The 18,905-nt window shown below is 50.8% G+C and overlaps 1 protein-coding gene across 1 annotated transcript in view; it reads right to left on the reverse strand.

The window, feature by feature from the left end:
* Window positions 1–870: 870 nt before the first annotated feature.
* Window positions 871–18,905, reverse strand: part of LOC114451731 (ankyrin repeat domain-containing protein SOWAHC) — a 35,695-nt gene continuing 17,660 nt past the window's right edge. Inside the window, exons 7-12 of the mRNA XM_028430544.1 lie at window positions 9,484–9,528; window positions 8,616–8,738; window positions 5,292–5,378; window positions 3,090–3,162; window positions 1,102–1,197; window positions 871–1,016 (exon numbers count right to left, since the gene is read on the reverse strand). Coding sequence (XP_028286345.1) covers window positions 871–1,016; window positions 1,102–1,197; window positions 3,090–3,162; window positions 5,292–5,378; window positions 8,616–8,738; window positions 9,484–9,528 — 570 coding nt within the window. The remainder of the gene's footprint in view (window positions 1,017–1,101; window positions 1,198–3,089; window positions 3,163–5,291; window positions 5,379–8,615; window positions 8,739–9,483; window positions 9,529–18,905) is intronic.

The raw sequence follows: 18,905 nt of genomic DNA on the forward strand, positions 1-18,905 counted from the left end.
ATCATGTTATCGTATGTTATATTTTACTGCTCCCTGTGTTCAGGTTGTATATGACATTCTTTGACTTGTTATTGTTTAGGATTGTATTGATTTACTTTTCTTTTATCTTACCTGAGTCTTCTCCGTCATGTTTCTGAGCATGCTCGGGGCACCTGGAATGTAAAGACGTCCTCCTGGGATTAATAAAGTGTTTCTGATTCTGGGACCGGCTCTTCATGAACCAGCAGGTGCTTCAGCTTCATTACTCACCTGCTGAGGGTGTGAGCGTGCTCAGTCTGCCATCAGCGCTCGCAAACTTCCTGTGACATCACCTCAGATGCCTCCATTCACATGCGGAGGGCTGCTTGGATCGGGCTGCCGCTGCTGCGATGTCGCACCTCGCCGTGCCCATCATTGCACAGCGTTCTCTAAAACACAAACCTCAGTGTGTGTCTCTTCTTTGCTGTTTGTTTTCCTGACAGCGTCTGATGGCGGCTGGCGGTCTGATGGAGCTGCCTCGCCTGCAGCTCACTGCAGGCCTGCTGAGCACGGCCGACAGGCTGCTCACTGAATGTCAGCAGCAGGAGGTGCAGAGGATGCTCACAGAGCCGGTGCTGCCACTCCGGAGCCTCTTTTAGCTTCTTGTTTTGGTTGTTGAGTTCCTGGTCAGATACAACTTTCCATTGAACAGTGAAACATTAGAGAGAGCTGCAGCCAATCGGAGAGCAGCTGCTTCTACTGTGAGCTCATTAGACCTCCTCCTTATTGTGTGTGTGTTGAAGGAGCAGACCACTGATAGCAAGTGCATTTACACACTATTTATTAATAAACTCTGACATGGACCGTTCTGGTGCCCATCCTGAATCAGGTAGAGGAGTGATGTCACACCCTTCAGACATGGAGGTCCAGTGCATCATGAGACGCAGGCTGCAGCACTGCCAACTCCAGGTGGAGCTGTCCCTGACTGCGAGAGCGAGTCAGCAGCAAGGAGGGCAGAGCGTGATGCTGCGTCCGCCGACCACGACTGAGCGGCTCGCCTGAAACAGGAAGCACTGTGTCATGAGGTGGAGCAGTGTCTGACTGAAGCAGAGGGCAGCAGAGCTCAGAGCTGAAGGTTCTGACCTGCCTGATCATCCGGTTTGTTGAAAACGTCTCTGCAGCTGCTCCAGTAGTGAGCGGCCGTCCTGCCGTGATAATCTCTGATGTTGGTTTTAGCATCTGTGAAAAGAAGAACAAACGTTACACAGGCAGCTTCCAGGCTGGAGTCACACTGATCTCCTGAGCGGAGCCCTCTGTTCACACAGACACACACTGTCCTGCACCGTAGGATGTGGTCTGTTTTGATCCAGGCTGAGCATTCAGATGTTTTCTCTCTGAGGACTCAGTCAGCTGCTCCAGGAGCTCCCCCTGCCTCGGTGGAGGGTTCCTGGATGGAATCAGAGGCTGCAGAGACTCCTGGGTGGGCAGTCTGGGTCAGGCAGCTCCCTCAGGATGACTGACAGCATGTTTCCTGAGGAGCATGCTCAGTGTTGCAGAGAAAGGATGTGTGCGTTCCTCTGCTGCAGGACGAGCTCCTCTGTGTGATGGAGCTGGAGGCTGAGCGGGCTGCTAACAGTCTAACTCCGCCTTCGCTCATCCCACCTCCATCTGAAATGCCAGCGCAGCAAGGTGGCCTCCTGCAGCAGCTCAGGAGTCCACTTCCTCTCAGAAAGATGCTGCAGACTGTTTCAATGTGGAACATTCACTCACTCAGGTGAGACACCCACCCGTGTTCTCACCCGCCTGGTTTAAACGCCTCCTCATGTCAGGAACACGGTGTTCTGATCGTCAGACCTCAGATGGATCAGGAGGCCTCCTGTATGTCAACACACTTTGATGACATTTGATTGGCAGGTCTGATCACTTTCCTGCTGCGGGTGTTTTATCTTGCCTGTCTGTGTGTGTGTGTGTTGCAGCATATGGTCGTCTGCCGTCACACTGACATCAAACCAGGGACCATCAGGAGTCCATCATGAAGCGGCGCAGCGACTCAGTGAGCCTCATTAGCAGCAGTATGAACTCCGCTCCTGGCTGAGTGTTGTGGAGGAGTGGAGGTGTGTGTGTGTGGACCTGTCAGTCTAAGCGCTGGGTGGGTCTTTTGTCTGGCAGAAGCGATCTGCATCAGTGCGTCCTTCACCTCTGAGTCTGTGAGGCATGGAGAGAAGAATCCCTTCTGTCTGTCAGATTCAAACTTCCACACAGAAAATCAGGTGGAGACACTGCCTCCACCCTCCTCCGCTGACAGCCCCACATGCATTTCATATGTTGATGTCACATGTTCGTGGACTCTGGCAGTCTCACTCCCAGTGTCATGATGTGACTCTGCTGTGGAGTCAGTTCATGACTGTGGGACACAGAGGGCGGTGCAGCTGCACCAGCCTGCAGCACCTCCGCCTGCTGGCGGATCGCTTGCAGTAAACTGAGGAGTCTGAACTCTTAGAAGCGGACGTCTCAGCTGTGTCTCATTTCCGCCACTAACCTGCAGCATCCTCGGCTGTAGCTCCACTCAGATTGATGCATATTGTAACAACGATCAGTTTTCTGAATCTGACTCAGCACGTGAGGGAAGTCCACACTGCTTCAGGTCAAGGTCGGCTCAAACATGATGGAACCATCAGGGACACATCTGCACTCATGGACAGACTAGATGTGTCCTCCCTGAGCTGCTCTGCCGTTCTGTGTGTGTCTGCTGGCCTCAGACCAGCTGACCGTCCGACAGTCCATCAGTCACATCATCAATAACCAGCAGTGACCCTGTTCCGGTGGCAGACAGACATGTCCATGTCCACAGCCCTGTCCTCCATGTCTGGACCACCTCTGGACTTCTGTCTGCTTGATCCCAGGTCCACCTTCATCACCATCTCTGTGGGCAGAAACTCCGCCGTACCGTGTGAAGCTGCACAGCCGCTCGGCTTCATGAACACGGCTCCTCTTCATCCCTCTGACATCACAGAGGATGCTGCTCTGCAGCAGGCAGACCGCCAGGCGCTGCAGCATCACGTGACACACTGAGACCATACAGCCGCCGTCAGGTCAAATGTGACATGCAGACAGGAGGGGGAGCAACTCACTGTATGTGTGGATGAGGGTTTGGACGACGGTCTGGTGTCCGTGGATGGAGGCGAGGTGGAGCGCGGTGTAACCCTGTAACACACACATTTTACTGTCACACACAGCCGTCACTGTCACTGATAAGAAGTCAGAACTAAAGAGACCACATGATCAGCTTCACACACAGAGAACAATCTGTCCCGTCTGTCACAGACACCAAACAGGTTGTGTCACTTCCTGTCATCTACAGTAACACTGATTCTTCTTCTGTGGTGTCTGTGGATGCCTAACAGCATCTCTGAGCTGTCAGTCTGACGCCTCTGACTCTGACAGCAGCGTTTGCTCTCTGCTGGCTGCGTGAATGGAGTTGTGAGTCTTCATCGGCCGCCGTTTGTAGGCTTTAACACGGACGAGTCCCAGCGGATCAGCTGACGAACAGGCGCTCACGTTCCCGTCACTCAGCCGTTTAAACGGCGCTCAGTGACAGCAGCGTCTGAAGTCGGCGTTCATTAGGAGGACGGGCTTGTGACGCTAAACTCTCATCACAGCTTTCAGTGTAAATGGGCCGCGGGCTGTTTGATGTGGAAACACAAAGGCGCTGACTGTCACCCTGTCACACACACATCACACCTGCCACAGCGAAGCACATGATCAGAGGGCCCGCCGACACACACAGAGAGCTGCGCGTTCATCGTCACATCAGCAGGCATGCGTGTGAGGAAGACGTCTGTGTGGTCGCCATGACGTGACGCTGAAAGGTGGAGCTGTCTAAGGCTTCATACTGGAGAGGAACGCGGTGGGAGGAGCAACACCAAACCTCAGGCCTTACCCACAATGCACCACAGACCCCACAGATCACACCAATCAATAAGACATCAGATTATTGTGTGTGTGTGTTCACGTTCTTTGTTTTGTTACTTAATCTTTTGATTTGAATGAAAGTGTTCATCCACCATGTTTCCATGGCGACTAATGGACACCTCACAGCTGATACAGCTGCTGTCAAACTGATTGGTTCATTGATCAGGGACACAGTGTCAGCATGTGTGTGTCTCAGTGCGTCCATTAAACATGACTTACCCCCTTCAGTGAGCAGGTGAGAGAGGCCAGAGAGAGGCAGGGTTAGAGAAGCAGGCTCCAGAGCGCCCCCACAGGTCACCACTGACACTGACTGTGACTAAAGACGTGTGTGTGTGTGTGTGTGTGTGTGTGTGTGTGTGTGTGTGTGTGTGTGTGTGTGTGTGTGCGTGTGTGTGTGTGTGTGTGTGTGTAAAACACTTACATGCTTGGAAAACGGATGGAGGGATGAGAGAGAAAGACAGAATAAGTTCAGAATAAAATCATCATCATCCTTCACCCTCATCATAAAGCAGAGATGTGATGGACACTCAGACACAGAGAGTGTCTGAGTGTGAGTGGTAATAAAAGAGTTAATATGCAGCCATGTTGATGGATGATTCTGATCAATCTGATTGGAAATCACTGCTCATTCAGAAAACAGTGTCTCTTTAAGTGAAATGTTAGGAAGAGCTGAAGACAGGTGGGTGTGTTACTACAGGTCCTGACACACACACAGGAGCCGACAGACACACAATCACACACACACACACACAGGAGCCGACAGACACACAATCACACACAGGAGCCGACAGACACACAATCACACACACACACAGGAGCCGACAGACACACAATCACACACACACACAGGAGCCGACAGACACACAATCACACACACACACAGGAGCCGACAGACACACAATCACACACACACACACAGGAGCCGACAGACACACAATCACACACACACACAGGAGCCGACAGACACACAATCACACACACACACAGGAGCCGACAGACACACAATCACACACACACACAGGAGCTGACAGACACACAATCACACACACACACAGGAGCCAACAGACACACAATCACACACACAGGAGCCGACAGACACACAATCACACACACAGGAGCCGACAGACACACAATCACACACAGGAGCCGACAGACACACAATCACACACACACACAGGAGCCGACAGACACACACACACACAGGAGCCAACAGACACACACACGAGCCGACAGACACACACACACACACACACTTGTATGAGCCTGCACACACACACTTGTATGAGCGCACAGACACACACAGGAACCGACAGACAGACACACACACACTTGTATGAGCGTGCACACACACACACACTCACTGATCTGGCGTTGACATCGGCTCCGGAGTGAAGCAACATGTCCGCCGCCTCCTGCCGGCCCTGCTTGGCTGCCCAGTGAAGCGCTGTCTGAAAACACACACATGATGAATCTGAGCTTTTGTTTGTTTTTTGCAGCTTATTACCATAAAGTCAGCGCCTCCTACTGGCCGTCTCACTACATGGACAGCAGCACAGCTGGGAGTCAGGGCATGAGGAGGTCCAGATCGACGCAGGTCATTTCCTGTTTCAAACTCTCTATGAAGACAAGGCCCTCAGCTGTCCATCACCAGCTGATTGTAAACAGGACTCCTGCATTGCATTGTGGGATTGCAGGGCACCTTTCATAGACACTCCTCATGTCAATCTACTGTTTCTCCAGCTGCAAAGTGAAACAGCTGAACTTGTGCTAACAGGATACTGATGCTACAACACACACACACACACACACAGAGTGCCACACTGACTTACAAACTTGGTGTGTCCGTGGGATGAGAGGCAAAAAGAGATAAACACAAACAGGTAAACAAAACTCAGCATTATGTAAGACAGAGACAGACAGCAGCAGGGATGTGTCCTAAACCTGGACACGTGTTAGCATGTTAGCAGCCTGAGTGTCCTCACAGCTACAGACAGGCCAGAGTGTGTGTGTGTGTGTGTGTGAGGGACATTCAGCTGGACCCAAACAACCTCCCCGAGAGTCGGGGGGGGGGGGGGCGGCGGGCGAGGCCAGGTTCAGTTAGCACCTTCTAATGAAAAGCCTGCCGCCGCCAGCGCTCCGCCCGCTGGAGGACGAGGAGGAGGAGCAGGAGGGGGGAGGAGCAGGAGGAGGACGAGGAGGAGAAGGAGGAGGAGGAGCAGGAGGAGGAGGAGCAGGAGGAGGAGGAGCAGGAGGAGGACGAGGAGGAGCAGGAGGAGGAGGAGCAGGAGGAGGAGGAGCAGGAGGGGGAGGAGGACGAGGAGGAGGAGCAGGAGGGGGGAGGAGCAAGAGGGGGAGGAGCAGGAGGACGAGGAAGAGCAGGAGAAGGAGGGGGAGGAGCAGGAGGACGAGGAGGAGGAGCAGGAGGAGGAGGAGCAGGAGGGGGGAGGAGCAGGAGGACGAGGAGGAGGAGCAGGAGGAGGAGGAGCAGGAGGGGGGAGGAGCAGGAGGACGAGGAGGAGGAGCGGGGGGGGGGGCAGGAGGACGAGGAGGAGGAGCAGGAGGAGGAGGAGCAGGAGGAGGACGAGGAGGAGCAGAAGGAGGAGGAGCAGGAGGAGGACGAGGAGGAGCAGGAGGAGGAGGAGCAGGAGGAGGAGGAGCAGGAGGGGGAGGAGGACGAGGAGGAGGAGCAGGAGGGGGGAGGAGCAGGAGGACGAGGAGGAGGAGCGGGGGGGGGCAGGAGGACGAGGAGGAGGAGCAGGAGGGGGAGGAGGACGAGGAGGAGGAGCAGGAGGGGGAGGAGGACGAGGAGGAGCAGGAGGGGGAGGAGGACGAGGAGGAGGGGGGAGGAGGGGGAGGACGAGGAGGAGGAGCAGGAGGAGCAGGAGGACGAGGAGGACGAGGAGGAGGAGCAGGAGGGGGAGGAGGACGAGGAGGAGGAGCAGGAGGGGGAGGAGGACGAGGAGGAGCAGGAGGGGGAGGAGGACGAGGAGGAGGGGGGAGGAGGGGGAGGACGAGGAGGAGGAGCAGGAGGAGCAGGAGGACGAGGAGGACGAGGAGGAGGAGCAGGAGGGGGAGGAGGACGAGGAGGAGGAGCAGGAGGGGGAGGAGCAGGAGGGGGAGGAGGACGAGGAGGAGAAGGAGCAGGAGGACGAGGACAGGTAGACATGTTGGAGTCTTCAGGTGGATCAGACCAGTCTGTCTGGTCTCAAGGTCTCTCTCTGCTTGCAGCCATGATGAACAGGACTTGGATCATGTGACAGGAAGGAGACACACTGGTTGCTTAGAGGAAGGACCAGGTCAGGTTAAGTGGAAACTTGTGAGGTCTGTGTGGGCAGCCATGATGGATACCTGTCTGGTGGTTTGACAGTGACCGCCACAGACTGGCGCCTGGCGTCCTGTGTGTGGCGTGCACCTGCTGGGATGAGTTAGCGCTGTGCATCAGCGAAGCGTCAAAAGCAGTCAAATGGTGGAGGGTCACAGCGGCGGCGCACAGAGACGCCGCCGCCGGGGGGAGGGGCCATATGGAGTGAGTGTACGGCTCAAGCCGCGTCGCTCTGCGAAACTCTTCCTCTGCCAGCGACGAGAGTTTTCGCGGCCATATGTGTGTCTCTGTGTGGAATCTGAAGAACATATGCTGGCTCCTCACACAGACACACACAGACCCACAATCAGGCCATCAGACACCGCCGTGAAATCCCAGGCAAACATTCAGCCAATCACTGAGCAGCACACTATCAGCCCCTCCCATCTGCTTTGCCGCCAGCCACCCTTGGCTCACTTAATAATTACCATGTAATTACAATATCATTAAACAGCCCACTGTCTCACAGCACGCACAGACACACAACAACCACAGACACAACAACAACAACTACAACAACAACCACAGACACACAACAACAACAACGGACACACAACAACCACAGACACACAACAACAACCACAGACACACCACAACAACAACCAAAGACACACAACAACAACAACCAAAGACACACACCAACAACAATAACAGACACACAACAACAACTACAGGGAGACAGAGTAGCGTGAAACAACACACTTGTTATTGTTATTTTAAAAGACAATAAGCTTGTGGGACTTTGTGTGTGTGTTGTGAGTGTGAATAGAGAACTCACCCCCTTCATGCAGCAGGTTCACAGGAGACAGAACAGAGACAGTTACACACAGACACACACATCCAGTGGTTATTGTTTTAGTAATAACATTTCAGGTGTTGTGGTTGCAGCAGTGTGTTAATGAGCTGCAGTCACGGTGTGTGTTTGTGTGTGTGTGTTGGGGGGGGGGGCTTTATCTGATCCTCCTCATCCTCACCTGCTGTCCGACACTCAGCAGCTTTTGATCCACACTAATAGGATCATCATTTCAATAAGCAGATTACTGACATGTCTGCTGCTCTCTGAGTGTTTCATTTCCTTTAAGCTCATTGTTTCCTTTCACACACACACACACACACACACACACACACACACACACACACACACACACACACACACACACACACACACACACACTTTGACCATCATGTTTTACTCACAGTGATGAAATCCTGATGAAGCAGGAAGTGAAAAATATCAACAAGCTTCGTTGAGTTCACTCATTTCATCGCCTGACCACGCCCCTTATATCAGCTGATTTTATATGTAAACAGGACCTAAACAGACCTTCTTCAGCACCAGACTGGGATCCTGAGAGAGCAGCCGGCGCTGAGCGGGCAGGTTCCCCACAGCTGAACTCCTCAACCAGTCCTTCTCCAGAGGATCCAGCTGCACCCTGTGGAACAGAGACTGAGGAGCAGGAGGAGGAGGAGGAAGAGGAGGAGAGAGTAGAAGGAGGAAGAGGAGGAGACAGGAGAGAGGTTTCATTTCTGCCTCCATCAGAGGCCACAGCAAAGTTCTTACTGCTCTGGTTCCTAGTCTGGTTCCTACTGGGGTTCCTGTTCCTGGTCTGGTCCCTCATTTGGTTTTTGCTCTGGTCCCTGCTCTGGTTCCTGGTCTGGTCCCTCCTTTGGTTCCCAGTCTGGTCCCTGTTTTGGTTCCTGGCCTGGTCCCTGCTTTTGTTCCTGCTTTGGTTCCTGTTTTGGTTTCTGGTCGGGTCCCTGCTCTGGTTTCTGTTTTGGTTCCTGGTCTGGTTCTTGTTTTGGTTTCTGGTCTGGTCCCTGTTTTGATCCCTGATTTGGTTCCTGTTTTGGTTCCTGGTCTGGTTTCTCTCTGTTTGATGCTGAAATCTGTGTCCTTGTTGTCCTCTAGCCACTGGGGCGGGGCCTCGGGGCGGGGTGGGTGTTGTGGTACCATTAGTGGAGTTTATTGGGCAGCAGGGTGCTGGGCAGCACCACCCAGCCTTTAATCAGAGGCCTGCTGGGCCGTCAGCACTGTTTACCTCTTGTTAATTACACAGCCTGAGCAGGCACAGAGGGGGCCGTCCTTCACCGGCTCACTGGTCATAGGAACGTGTTCCAGCAGCATGTGTGTGGATGCTACCAGCTCCTGTTTACCACACACACACACACACACACACACACACACTTCTCACCATGACAGAGGAAGCAGTGACGCTCGTCGTATCGTCCTCGTCGCTCTGCAATAAAAACAAAAACATGACTGTTAAACAAGATGCACTTTAATTATTACCATTTAATGTTCTTCAAATATATTCATAATATTTATGAGTTCTCATTTATGTTAATCCCTTTGAAAATGATTGTGTTATTTTCTACTGACTATAGATTCACATTATTTCACCATTTATTATCATCTTTTGTAGCGACTGTTGATTTTATTGATCCATTTTCCCTGAAAGAAGTATTATGCTTTGTTACATATTAAGCTGATTAAAGTTTGACTTTTATTCCTTATTCTAGTAGGACCTGGTTTTCTAAATAAAAAGTCATTACAACACTCATCTCAAACTACTTGAAATGTTATAAACATCAGGTCATTATTTCTGCTTTTTTTCTCTGTCACTCTGGGACAATACAATCTGTTGTGTGTGTGTGTGTGTAGTCATCTCTGGTTGTGTAACTGTTTGCAGTGTGGACCTCAGATGAAAAGATAAAATCCATTAAATCCCTGAAAAGAGTCTGAAAGATCGGTGAAGCCACTTCAGAGAGAGCTGCTTCCATCTCCGAGCTGACGTCTGTGTTTACAGAGCTGCTGTTAACGAGCAGCTTTCCTCCACATGAACACACCTTCATGTCTCCCTGCCATCATCGGTGTGTGTGCTGATGGTGATAATCTCACCTGTCTGACTCTTACACACAGACTGTTTATGATCTGATCACTGACCTGCTTTCACTGACTGGTCTGCTCTGACTCTTCATCAACCTGCTCTGACTCTTCTTCATCGCCTCCACCTGCTGACATCAGAGCCGTGGTCTCTGACGGTCTGTTTTTAACCCTGCAGGTGTGAGGTGCTGCTGACACTCAGATATTTATGAGAATCATTTTTATACAAGCTATTACTGCCTGCACTATGAAAGTGTGTGTGTGTGTGTGCAGGTTTGGACTGTAGAGGAAAGGTAAAGCTGCCTCTCTTCCTCTCTCACAGCCAATGAGGAATGCAAATGATCTGTGTGTTTACTTTATGCTTTATGCTTGTCAATATGCTAATTTCTTCTTAATTTGCATGTTTTCTCATAACAGCTCAAAGTCTTGTTTAGTCTGGGAGAGGTTTGTTTTGGTCGTTTCAGCCTTGTTTGTTGTGTCCTCACAGTGTGATGTGAGACGTGGACGAGCTAATAAGAAACTAAAGATGCTTTAACACAAGGAGACTCGCAGCATCCTCAGCGACACAGTGGAAAGAAAGATGTGCACAACAACATCCCAGAGCCCACCGTGAGTCTCTCTCCCTAACGTAGGCTTTGTCTTCTGGCAGGAGGACGCAGAGCCCCCCAGCCAGCAGTCCAGTCACATGAAGTGGTCATGTAGCCTGAGCAGGAAGCACACAGGGACGACTTTTAAGTGAACTAAAATGACCAGCGATCCTTGGCGCCCTCCTGTGGCCATGTGAGTGCACATAAAATCTTCATGGCTAGAGCGTCGACACAGTACCAAAGAAGATGTCAGAGAAGCTTGTTGCAGATGTTTGTGACATGCTTAATGTCCCCTTGTTTCCTAGAGATTGATCCTAGAGATTGGATTTGGTGCAGTTTCTGGGTTTGTGCTGTAGTTTCAGACTGGTTTCAGACTGGTGTCAGACTGGTGTCAGACTGGTGTCACACCTGGTGCTCAGGGTGCCTCTGTGGCTTCAGTCCATCTCTGTGTGGTCTGGATGCCTTCATTTTGACCCCCTGCTGCAGGACTGCAAAGCTCTCAGTGAACGATGGTGCTGATCAAAGATCGGTTGTTGGTTTGGTCCGGTGAGGCACATCAGGTGCAAACAAACTGAGGATTATGGGTAATAAGTGTCGCTCTCCTCCCAGCGCAGCGGGTCGACACTGCAGTGGAAGCTCCCGGTGTTATGATGGACAGGTGCTGAGTGAAACAGACGGACGAGTGCTGGTTTGTGGGTGAGGAGGGAAAATGACTCCCAGGAGAGGAGGAGGATGAAGAGGAGGATCTTTATCTGCCTCATTAGCGATCCACACACACTCACTGAGGTGACTGCAGAGGTGAACGTAAGGTAAGAACAGAATGGTCTGCACATGGCAGAGCCCGGCGGCCATGTTGTGACATCACAGACTAGATTTCAATTCAAAAACAAATGGTTATTTTTCTGTGGCGCTGACCACCACTCTGTCAGGAGGAGTTCCTCCAGTGGAATGTGGATGGGGACCTTCCTCCTCCTCCTCCAGACATAATAAAATCAGTCATTCAGACGTGAACCTGCTCCTGTTTCTCCCTCTGTTAGCATAACAAAAGCTGCACCACTGTTCATCTATTCATCCTGTCAAAGCACGGCCGGTTGGCTCTTCCTCCTCCGGCTCCCCCTCCTCCTCCTCAGATCTTCTGACAGGGAAGCCTCCCACCTCTCATTGCCATTCAGGAGCAGGCCTTCTGTATGCCAATTGTCCGTCCTAATTGGTGGCGTTTACACGAAGCTCTGTCAAACCCGCGAGCAGTGAGGGGCTGTGGGGGGGCAGTGAAAAAGGACGGCGGCCGGTGAAGTTTGTCTGCTGAGAGTTTTGCTTGAATTAACCCTTTAAAGTTAGAAGTGTTTCTCTGCAGACAAACATTGACATTCTTCTGATGCACTGGAGGAGCTCCTTGTTTCGTCCTAAACTCAGAAGCCTTGATAAGAAAAAGGATAAAACAGGAAGTGTACACATGGTAGCTGCTCTCATCCTCCTGCTGCTACTGTTGCACCTTAATGTTTTTCTAAAGAACGTTATGAGGTCACGCTGACCTTCAAACATTTGTTTGAATTATGACCTTAGACCTCTAATTGGCTCACATAAGAAGGGAGTGAAGCTTCTGGTTGTTTTGGTCATGTTTTCCTGCCCTGCAGAGAGATTAATCACAAAATACGTGAAAAACATATGAAACCTATACACACACATATGTATGTATTGACATATATGTATGACATGAAGGATCTGTAAAGCAGACCGAACAACAGGAGAAATGAAAGCAGCAGGATCATCGCTGGGATCAGTTTTCAGACTTTGTTTTCATTTTCAAATCTAAACTGAAAACCTGTTTATTGCTTTAATGAAGTCTTTATTAAGTGAATGTTTTTATTTGACCTTACTCTGTTTAAACTGCATGTTTATCATCATCATTATTATTATTATTATATAGGTGATGTGGAATAACATTCATATTTCCACTGGATGGTTCCTCCAGTTGGAACTTTTCTCTCTCTGTGAATGACCCTGAAACAGGAACTACAGGGGACGTTCCTGCAGTGTAAACATGTGCTGAGCTCTCCTGAAAGGTTCCTGCAGTGTAAACATGTGCTGAGTTCTCCTGAAAGGTTCCTGCAGTGTAAACATGTGCTGAGTTCTCCTGAAAGGTTCCTGTGGTGTAAACATGTGCTGAGTTCTCCTGAAAGGTTCCTGCAGTGTAAACATGTGCTGAGTTCTCCTGAAAGGTTCCTGTGGTGTAAACATGTGCTGAGTTCTCCTGAAAGGTTCCTGCAGTGTAAACATGTGCTGAGTTCTCCTGAAAGGTTCCTGCAGTGTAAACATGTGCTGAGCACTCCTGAAAGGTTCCTGCCGAGTTCTCCTGAAAGGTTCCTGCAGTGTAAACATGTGCCGAGTTCTCCTGAAAGGTTCCTGCCGAGTTCTCCTGAAAGGTTCCTGCCGAGCTCTCCTGAAAGGTTCCTGCAGTGTAAACATGTGCTGAGTTCTCCTGAAAGGTTCCTGCAGTGTAAATGTTGGATCTTGTTCTCCCTCAGTCTGCAGTGATGCATCGTATTCGGCAGGAACCTGCCTAAAATCGGGATTGATCTGTTAATGAGTGCAGACTTGAGGATAATGGTGCTTCCAGGATGAGACTCCGCACACATTAACATATTAATTGAGGTTTGTGATGGCGGCATTCAGGCGGAGCTCGCGGTCAGAGCTGACCATAAAGACTTTGTGGAGAGAAAGCTGTGCTGCTGAAACCTGCCCTCATTCACAGCCTGATTGTCTGAGAAATGAAAACCATTTCGGAGCGTGCGGCGCTCTCTGTTCTGTAACGTGGCCCTCGTTGTCAGAGTGTCGCAGGGGTCACCAGAGGTCAAAGGAATTATGATTGCGCCTCATTCAGCATATTCCCCACCGACCCTCCACAGAGACGGGCGGACCTGCCAGGAACATGAGTGTTTTGTTAAGAGTGGAGCGCCGCTGTTGTTCAGTTAAACGGGTTCATCTCCACAAGATGGAGGTCAGCGTTTCCTGTCTGATTCTGCATGGGCGAGCTACAGGTGTAAACGCAGAGAAGAGAGAACGACACAAACTGAGGTTTACTCTGAAACTATACTCTGATCTAATGTTTAAAGTCTCCACATGCAGTGTGTGTATCAATCAATCAATCAATCAATCAACCTGTATTTAGAAAGCTCCTTACTACAACCAGAAACCCTGTTATCACCTGGTTTCAGCCAGGTCTCGGTGAGTAAAAGAACAACCAATCCATGGGTGGAAAGAAGCTCGGTCAGAATAAAAGTCTTGTTAGTCACTGATCGAGTGTTTACAGGGCTGAACCATTGACAGTAAAAACTATGGACAGAGCTTCCGTGACGTCACCCGTTTGTTTCTGAAGAGCCGTTTTGAGGCAACTAAAACTCCGAATATGGACAAAGAGGGGGAGCACGAGCGGGGTTTAGGGGGGCGGGCGATCGTGGGAGCAGGAAACTCACGCTGTGATACGTCAACTGTCTGTCACTCAAGTGGCAACGCCCATAATTAGGCGTAATTTTAAGTCTGAATACAAATGAAACGAGTGAGTTGTAAAAAAAATTCACCCTCCCTACAATTGACACTAGAAGAGAACCTATCATCTGAGACCAGAGTGGTTTTTTGTACCAGGCTGTAAACATGTTCTTTTCTGCTGTGAAGTCAGCCATTTTAACATGGGAGTCTATGGGAAATTACTCGCTTTTGGAGCCAACCCCCAGTGGTTGCAGCGTGAATTACAAGTTTTGACACTTCCGCATGGGCTTCAGGTCTGAGCCCCGAAGGTTGCCGCTTGGGCTGAACGTAACCTTACAGCTCTTCTGAGCGGCACCACTAAGCGGGCAGAACGCAGGCCCACCGAGGAGGAAGCCTGAGTCTGACCAGAAGACCTCCTCTCTTTCCACGTCTTCAGGGTCAGAGAACGCCACAGCTGGCACAGACGCTAGGAGGGGAGGCAGCGGGTTTGTGTTCCACTGATGGCATGATCAGGCAGGCTGTTCAGAGTATTTGGAGTATTTAAAAGTGTTAGGCGTAGTACATTAGTATACTGATACACACTCGGTATCGAAGGGCAGCGCACCATGCACAACGGTGCTATCTAGTCATTGGTATGTGCAGTGTGTGTTTCAGCAGTGTGTGTCTGCAGTGTGTGTCAGCAGTGTGTGTCAGCAGTGTGTGTGTCAGCAGTGTGTGTCTGCAGTGTGTCAGCAGTGTGTGTCAGCAGTGTGTGTGTCAGCAGTGTGTGTCTGCAGTGTGTCAGCAGTGTGTGTGTCAGCAGTGTGTGTCTGCAGTGTGTGTCAGCAGTGTGTGTGTCAGCAGTGTGTGTCTGCAGTGTGTGTCAGCAGTGTGTGTCTGCAGTGTGTGTTTCAGCAGTGTGTGTCAGCAGTGTGTTTCAGCAGTGTGTGTTTCAGCAGTGTGTGTCAGCAGTGTGTCAGCAGTGTGTTTCAGCAGTGTGTGTCAGCAGTGTGTGTCAGCAGTGTGTGTTTCAGCAGTGTGTTTCAGCAGTGTGTGTCTGCAGTGTGTGTTTCAGCAGTGTGTGTCAGCAGTGTGTTTCAGCAGTGTGTGTTTCAGCAGTGTGTGTCAGCAGTGTGTCAGCAGTGTGTTTCAGCAGTGTGTGTCAGCAGTGTGTGTCAGCAGTGTGTGTTTCAGCAGTGTGTGTCAGCAGTGTGTGTTTCCGCAGTGTGTGTCTGCAGTGTGTGTGTCTGCAGTGTGTGTTTCAGCAGTGTGTGTTTCAGCAGTGTGTGTCAGCAGTGTGTGTTTCCGCAGTGTGTGTGTCAGCAGTGTGTGTCAGCAGTGTGTGTCAGCAGTGTGTGTCTGCAGTGTGTGTCAGCAGTGTGTGTTTCAGCAGTGTGTGTTTCAGCAGTGTGTGTCAGCAGTGTGTGTCTGCAGTGTGTGTTTCAGCAGTGTGTGTCAGCAGTATGTGTTTCAGCAGTGTGTTTCAGCAGTGTGTGTTTCCGCAGTGTGTGTTTCTGCAGTGTGTGTCTGCAGTGTGTGTTTCAGCAGTGTGTGTCAGCAGTGTGTGTTTCAGCAGTGTGTGTTTCTGCAGTGTGTGTCAGAAGTGTGTGTCAGCAGTGTGTGTCTGCAGTGTGTGTTTCAGCAGTGTGTGTTTCTGCAGTGTGTGTCAGCAGTGTGTGTTTCAGCAGTGTGTGTTTCAGCAGTGTGTGTCTGCAGTGTGTGTTTCAGCAGTGTGTTTCAGCAGTGTGTGTTTCAGCAGTGTGTGTCAGCAGTGTGTGTCTGCAGTGTGTGTTTCAGCAGTGTGTGTCAGCAGTGTGTGTTTCAGCAGTGTGTGTCTGCAGTGTGTGTTTCAGCAGTGTGTGTCAGCAGTGTGTGTCAGCAGTGTGTGTTTCAGCAGTGTGTGTTTCAGCAGTGTGTGTTTCAGCAGTGTGTGTCAGCAGTGTGTGTTTCAGCAGTGTGTGTCAGCAGTGTGTGTTTCAGCAGTGTGTTTCAGCAGTGTGTGTCAGCAGTGTGTGTCTGCAGTGTGTGTTTCAGCAGTGTGTGTTTCAGCAGTGTGTGTGTCAGCAGTGTGTGTCTGCAGTGTGTGTCAGCAGTGTGTGTCTGCAGTGTGTGTTTCAGCAGTGTGTGTCAGCAGTGTGTGTTTCAGCAGTGTGTCAGCAGTGTGTGTCAGCAGTGTGTGTTTCAGCAGTGTGTGTCAGCAGTGTGTGTTTCAGCAGTGTGTGTCTGCAGTGTGTGTTTCAGCAGTGTGTGTCAGCAGTGTGTGTCAGCAGTGTGTGTTTCAGCAGTGTGTGTTTCAGCAGTGTGTGTTTCAGCAGTGTGTGTCAGCAGTGTGTGTTTCAGCAGTGTGTTTCAGCAGTGTGTGTCAGCAGTGTGTGTCTGCAGTGTGTGTTTCAGCAGTGTGTGTTTCAGCAGTGTGTGTCTGCAGTGTGTGTCAGCAGTGTGTGTCAGCAGTGTGTGTGTCAGCAGTGTGTGTCTGCAGTGTGTCAGCAGTGTGTGTCAGCAGTGTGTGTGTCAGCAGTGTGTGTCTGCAGTGTGTCAGCAGTGTGTGTGTCAGCAGTGTGTGTCTGCAGTGTGTGTCAGCAGTGTGTGTGTCAGCAGTGTGTGTCTGCAGTGTGTGTCAGCAGTGTGTGTCTGCAGTGTGTGTTTCAGCAGTGTGTGTCAGCAGTGTGTTTCAGCAGTGTGTGTTTCAGCAGTGTGTGTCAGCAGTGTGTCAGCAGTGTGTTTCAGCAGTGTGTGTCAGCAGTGTGTGTCAGCAGTGTGTGTTTCAGCAGTGTGTTTCAGCAGTGTGTGTCTGCAGTGTGTGTTTCAGCAGTGTGTGTCAGCAGTGTGTTTCAGCAGTGTGTGTTTCAGCAGTGTGTGTCAGCAGTGTGTCAGCAGTGTGTTTCAGCAGTGTGTGTCAGCAGTGTGTGTCAGCAGTGTGTGTTTCAGCAGTGTGTGTCAGCAGTGTGTGTTTCCGCAGTGTGTGTCTGCAGTGTGTGTGTCTGCAGTGTGTGTTTCAGCAGTGTGTGTTTCAGCAGTGTGTGTCAGCAGTGTGTGTTTCCGCAGTGTGTGTGTCAGCAGTGTGTGTCAGCAGTGTGTGTCAGCAGTGTGTGTCTGCAGTGTGTGTCAGCAGTGTGTGTTTCAGCAGTGTGTGTTTCAGCAGTGTGTGTCAGCAGTGTGTGTCTGCAGTGTGTGTTTCAGCAGTGTGTGTCAGCAGTATGTGTTTCAGCAGTGTGTTTCAGCAGTGTGTGTTTCCGCAGTGTGTGTTTCTGCAGTGTGTGTCTGCAGTGTGTGTTTCAGCAGTGTGTGTCAGCAGTGTGTGTTTCAGCAGTGTGTGTTTCTGCAGTGTGTGTCAGAAGTGTGTGTCAGCAGTGTGTGTCTGCAGTGTGTGTTTCAGCAGTGTGTGTTTCTGCAGTGTGTGTCAGCAGTGTGTGTTTCAGCAGTGTGTGTTTCAGCAGTGTGTGTCTGCAGTGTGTGTTTCAGCAGTGTGTTTCAGCAGTGTGTGTTTCAGCAGTGTGTGTCAGCAGTGTGTGTCTGCAGTGTGTGTTTCAGCAGTGTGTGTCAGCAGTGTGTGTTTCAGCAGTGTGTGTCTGCAGTGTGTGTTTCAGCAGTGTGTGTCAGCAGTGTGTGTCAGCAGTGTGTGTTTCAGCAGTGTGTGTTTCAGCAGTGTGTGTTTCAGCAGTGTGTGTCAGCAGTGTGTGTTTCAGCAGTGTGTGTCAGCAGTGTGTGTTTCAGCAGTGTGTTTCAGCAGTGTGTGTCAGCAGTGTGTGTCTGCAGTGTGTGTTTCAGCAGTGTGTGTTTCAGCAGTGTGTGTGTCAGCAGTGTGTGTCTGCAGTGTGTGTCAGCAGTGTGTGTCTGCAGTGTGTGTTTCAGCAGTGTGTGTCAGCAGTGTGTGTTTCAGCAGTGTGTCAGCAGTGTGTGTCAGCAGTGTGTGTTTCAGCAGTGTGTGTCAGCAGTGTGTGTTTCAGCAGTGTGTGTCTGCAGTGTGTGTTTCAGCAGTGTGTGTCAGCAGTGTGTGTCAGCAGTGTGTGTTTCAGCAGTGTGTGTTTCAGCAGTGTGTGTTTCAGCAGTGTGTGTCAGCAGTGTGTGTCAGCAGTGTGTGTTTCAGCAGTGTGTTTCAGCAGTGTGTGTCAGCAGTGTGTGTCTGCAGTGTGTGTTTCAGCAGTGTGTGTTTCAGCAGTGTGTGTGTCAGCAGTGTGTGTCTGCAGTGTGTGTCAGCAGTGTGTGTCTGCAGTGTGTGTTTCAGCAGTGTGTGTCAGCAGTGTGTGTTTCAGCAGTGTGTGTCAGCAGTGTGTGTCAGCAGTGTGTGTTTCAGCAGTGTGTGTCAGCAGTGTGTGTCAGCAGTGTGTGTCTGCAGTGTGTGTTTCAGCAGTGTGTGTCAGCAGTGTGTGTTTCAGCAGTGTGTGTCAGCAGTGTGTGTCAGCAGTGTGTGTCTGCAGTGTGTGTTTCAGCAGTGTGTGTCTGCAGTGTGTGTTTCAGCAGTGTGTGTCAGCAGTGTGTGTTTCAGCAGTGTGTGTCAGCAGTGTGTGTCAGCAGTGTGTTTCAGCAGTGTGTGTCTGCAGTGTGTGTTTCAGCAGTGTGTGTTTCAGCAGTGTGTGTCTGCAGTGTGTGTCAGCAGTGTGTGTCAGCAGTGTGTGTGTCAGCAGTGTGTGTCAGCAGTGTGTGTCAGCAGTGTGTGTCTGCAGTGTGTGTTTCAGCA

This window comes from Parambassis ranga, chromosome 19 (genome assembly GCF_900634625.1).
Source record: "Parambassis ranga chromosome 19, fParRan2.1, whole genome shotgun sequence".
NCBI classification, from domain to species: Eukaryota; Metazoa; Chordata; class Actinopteri; family Ambassidae; genus Parambassis; species Parambassis ranga.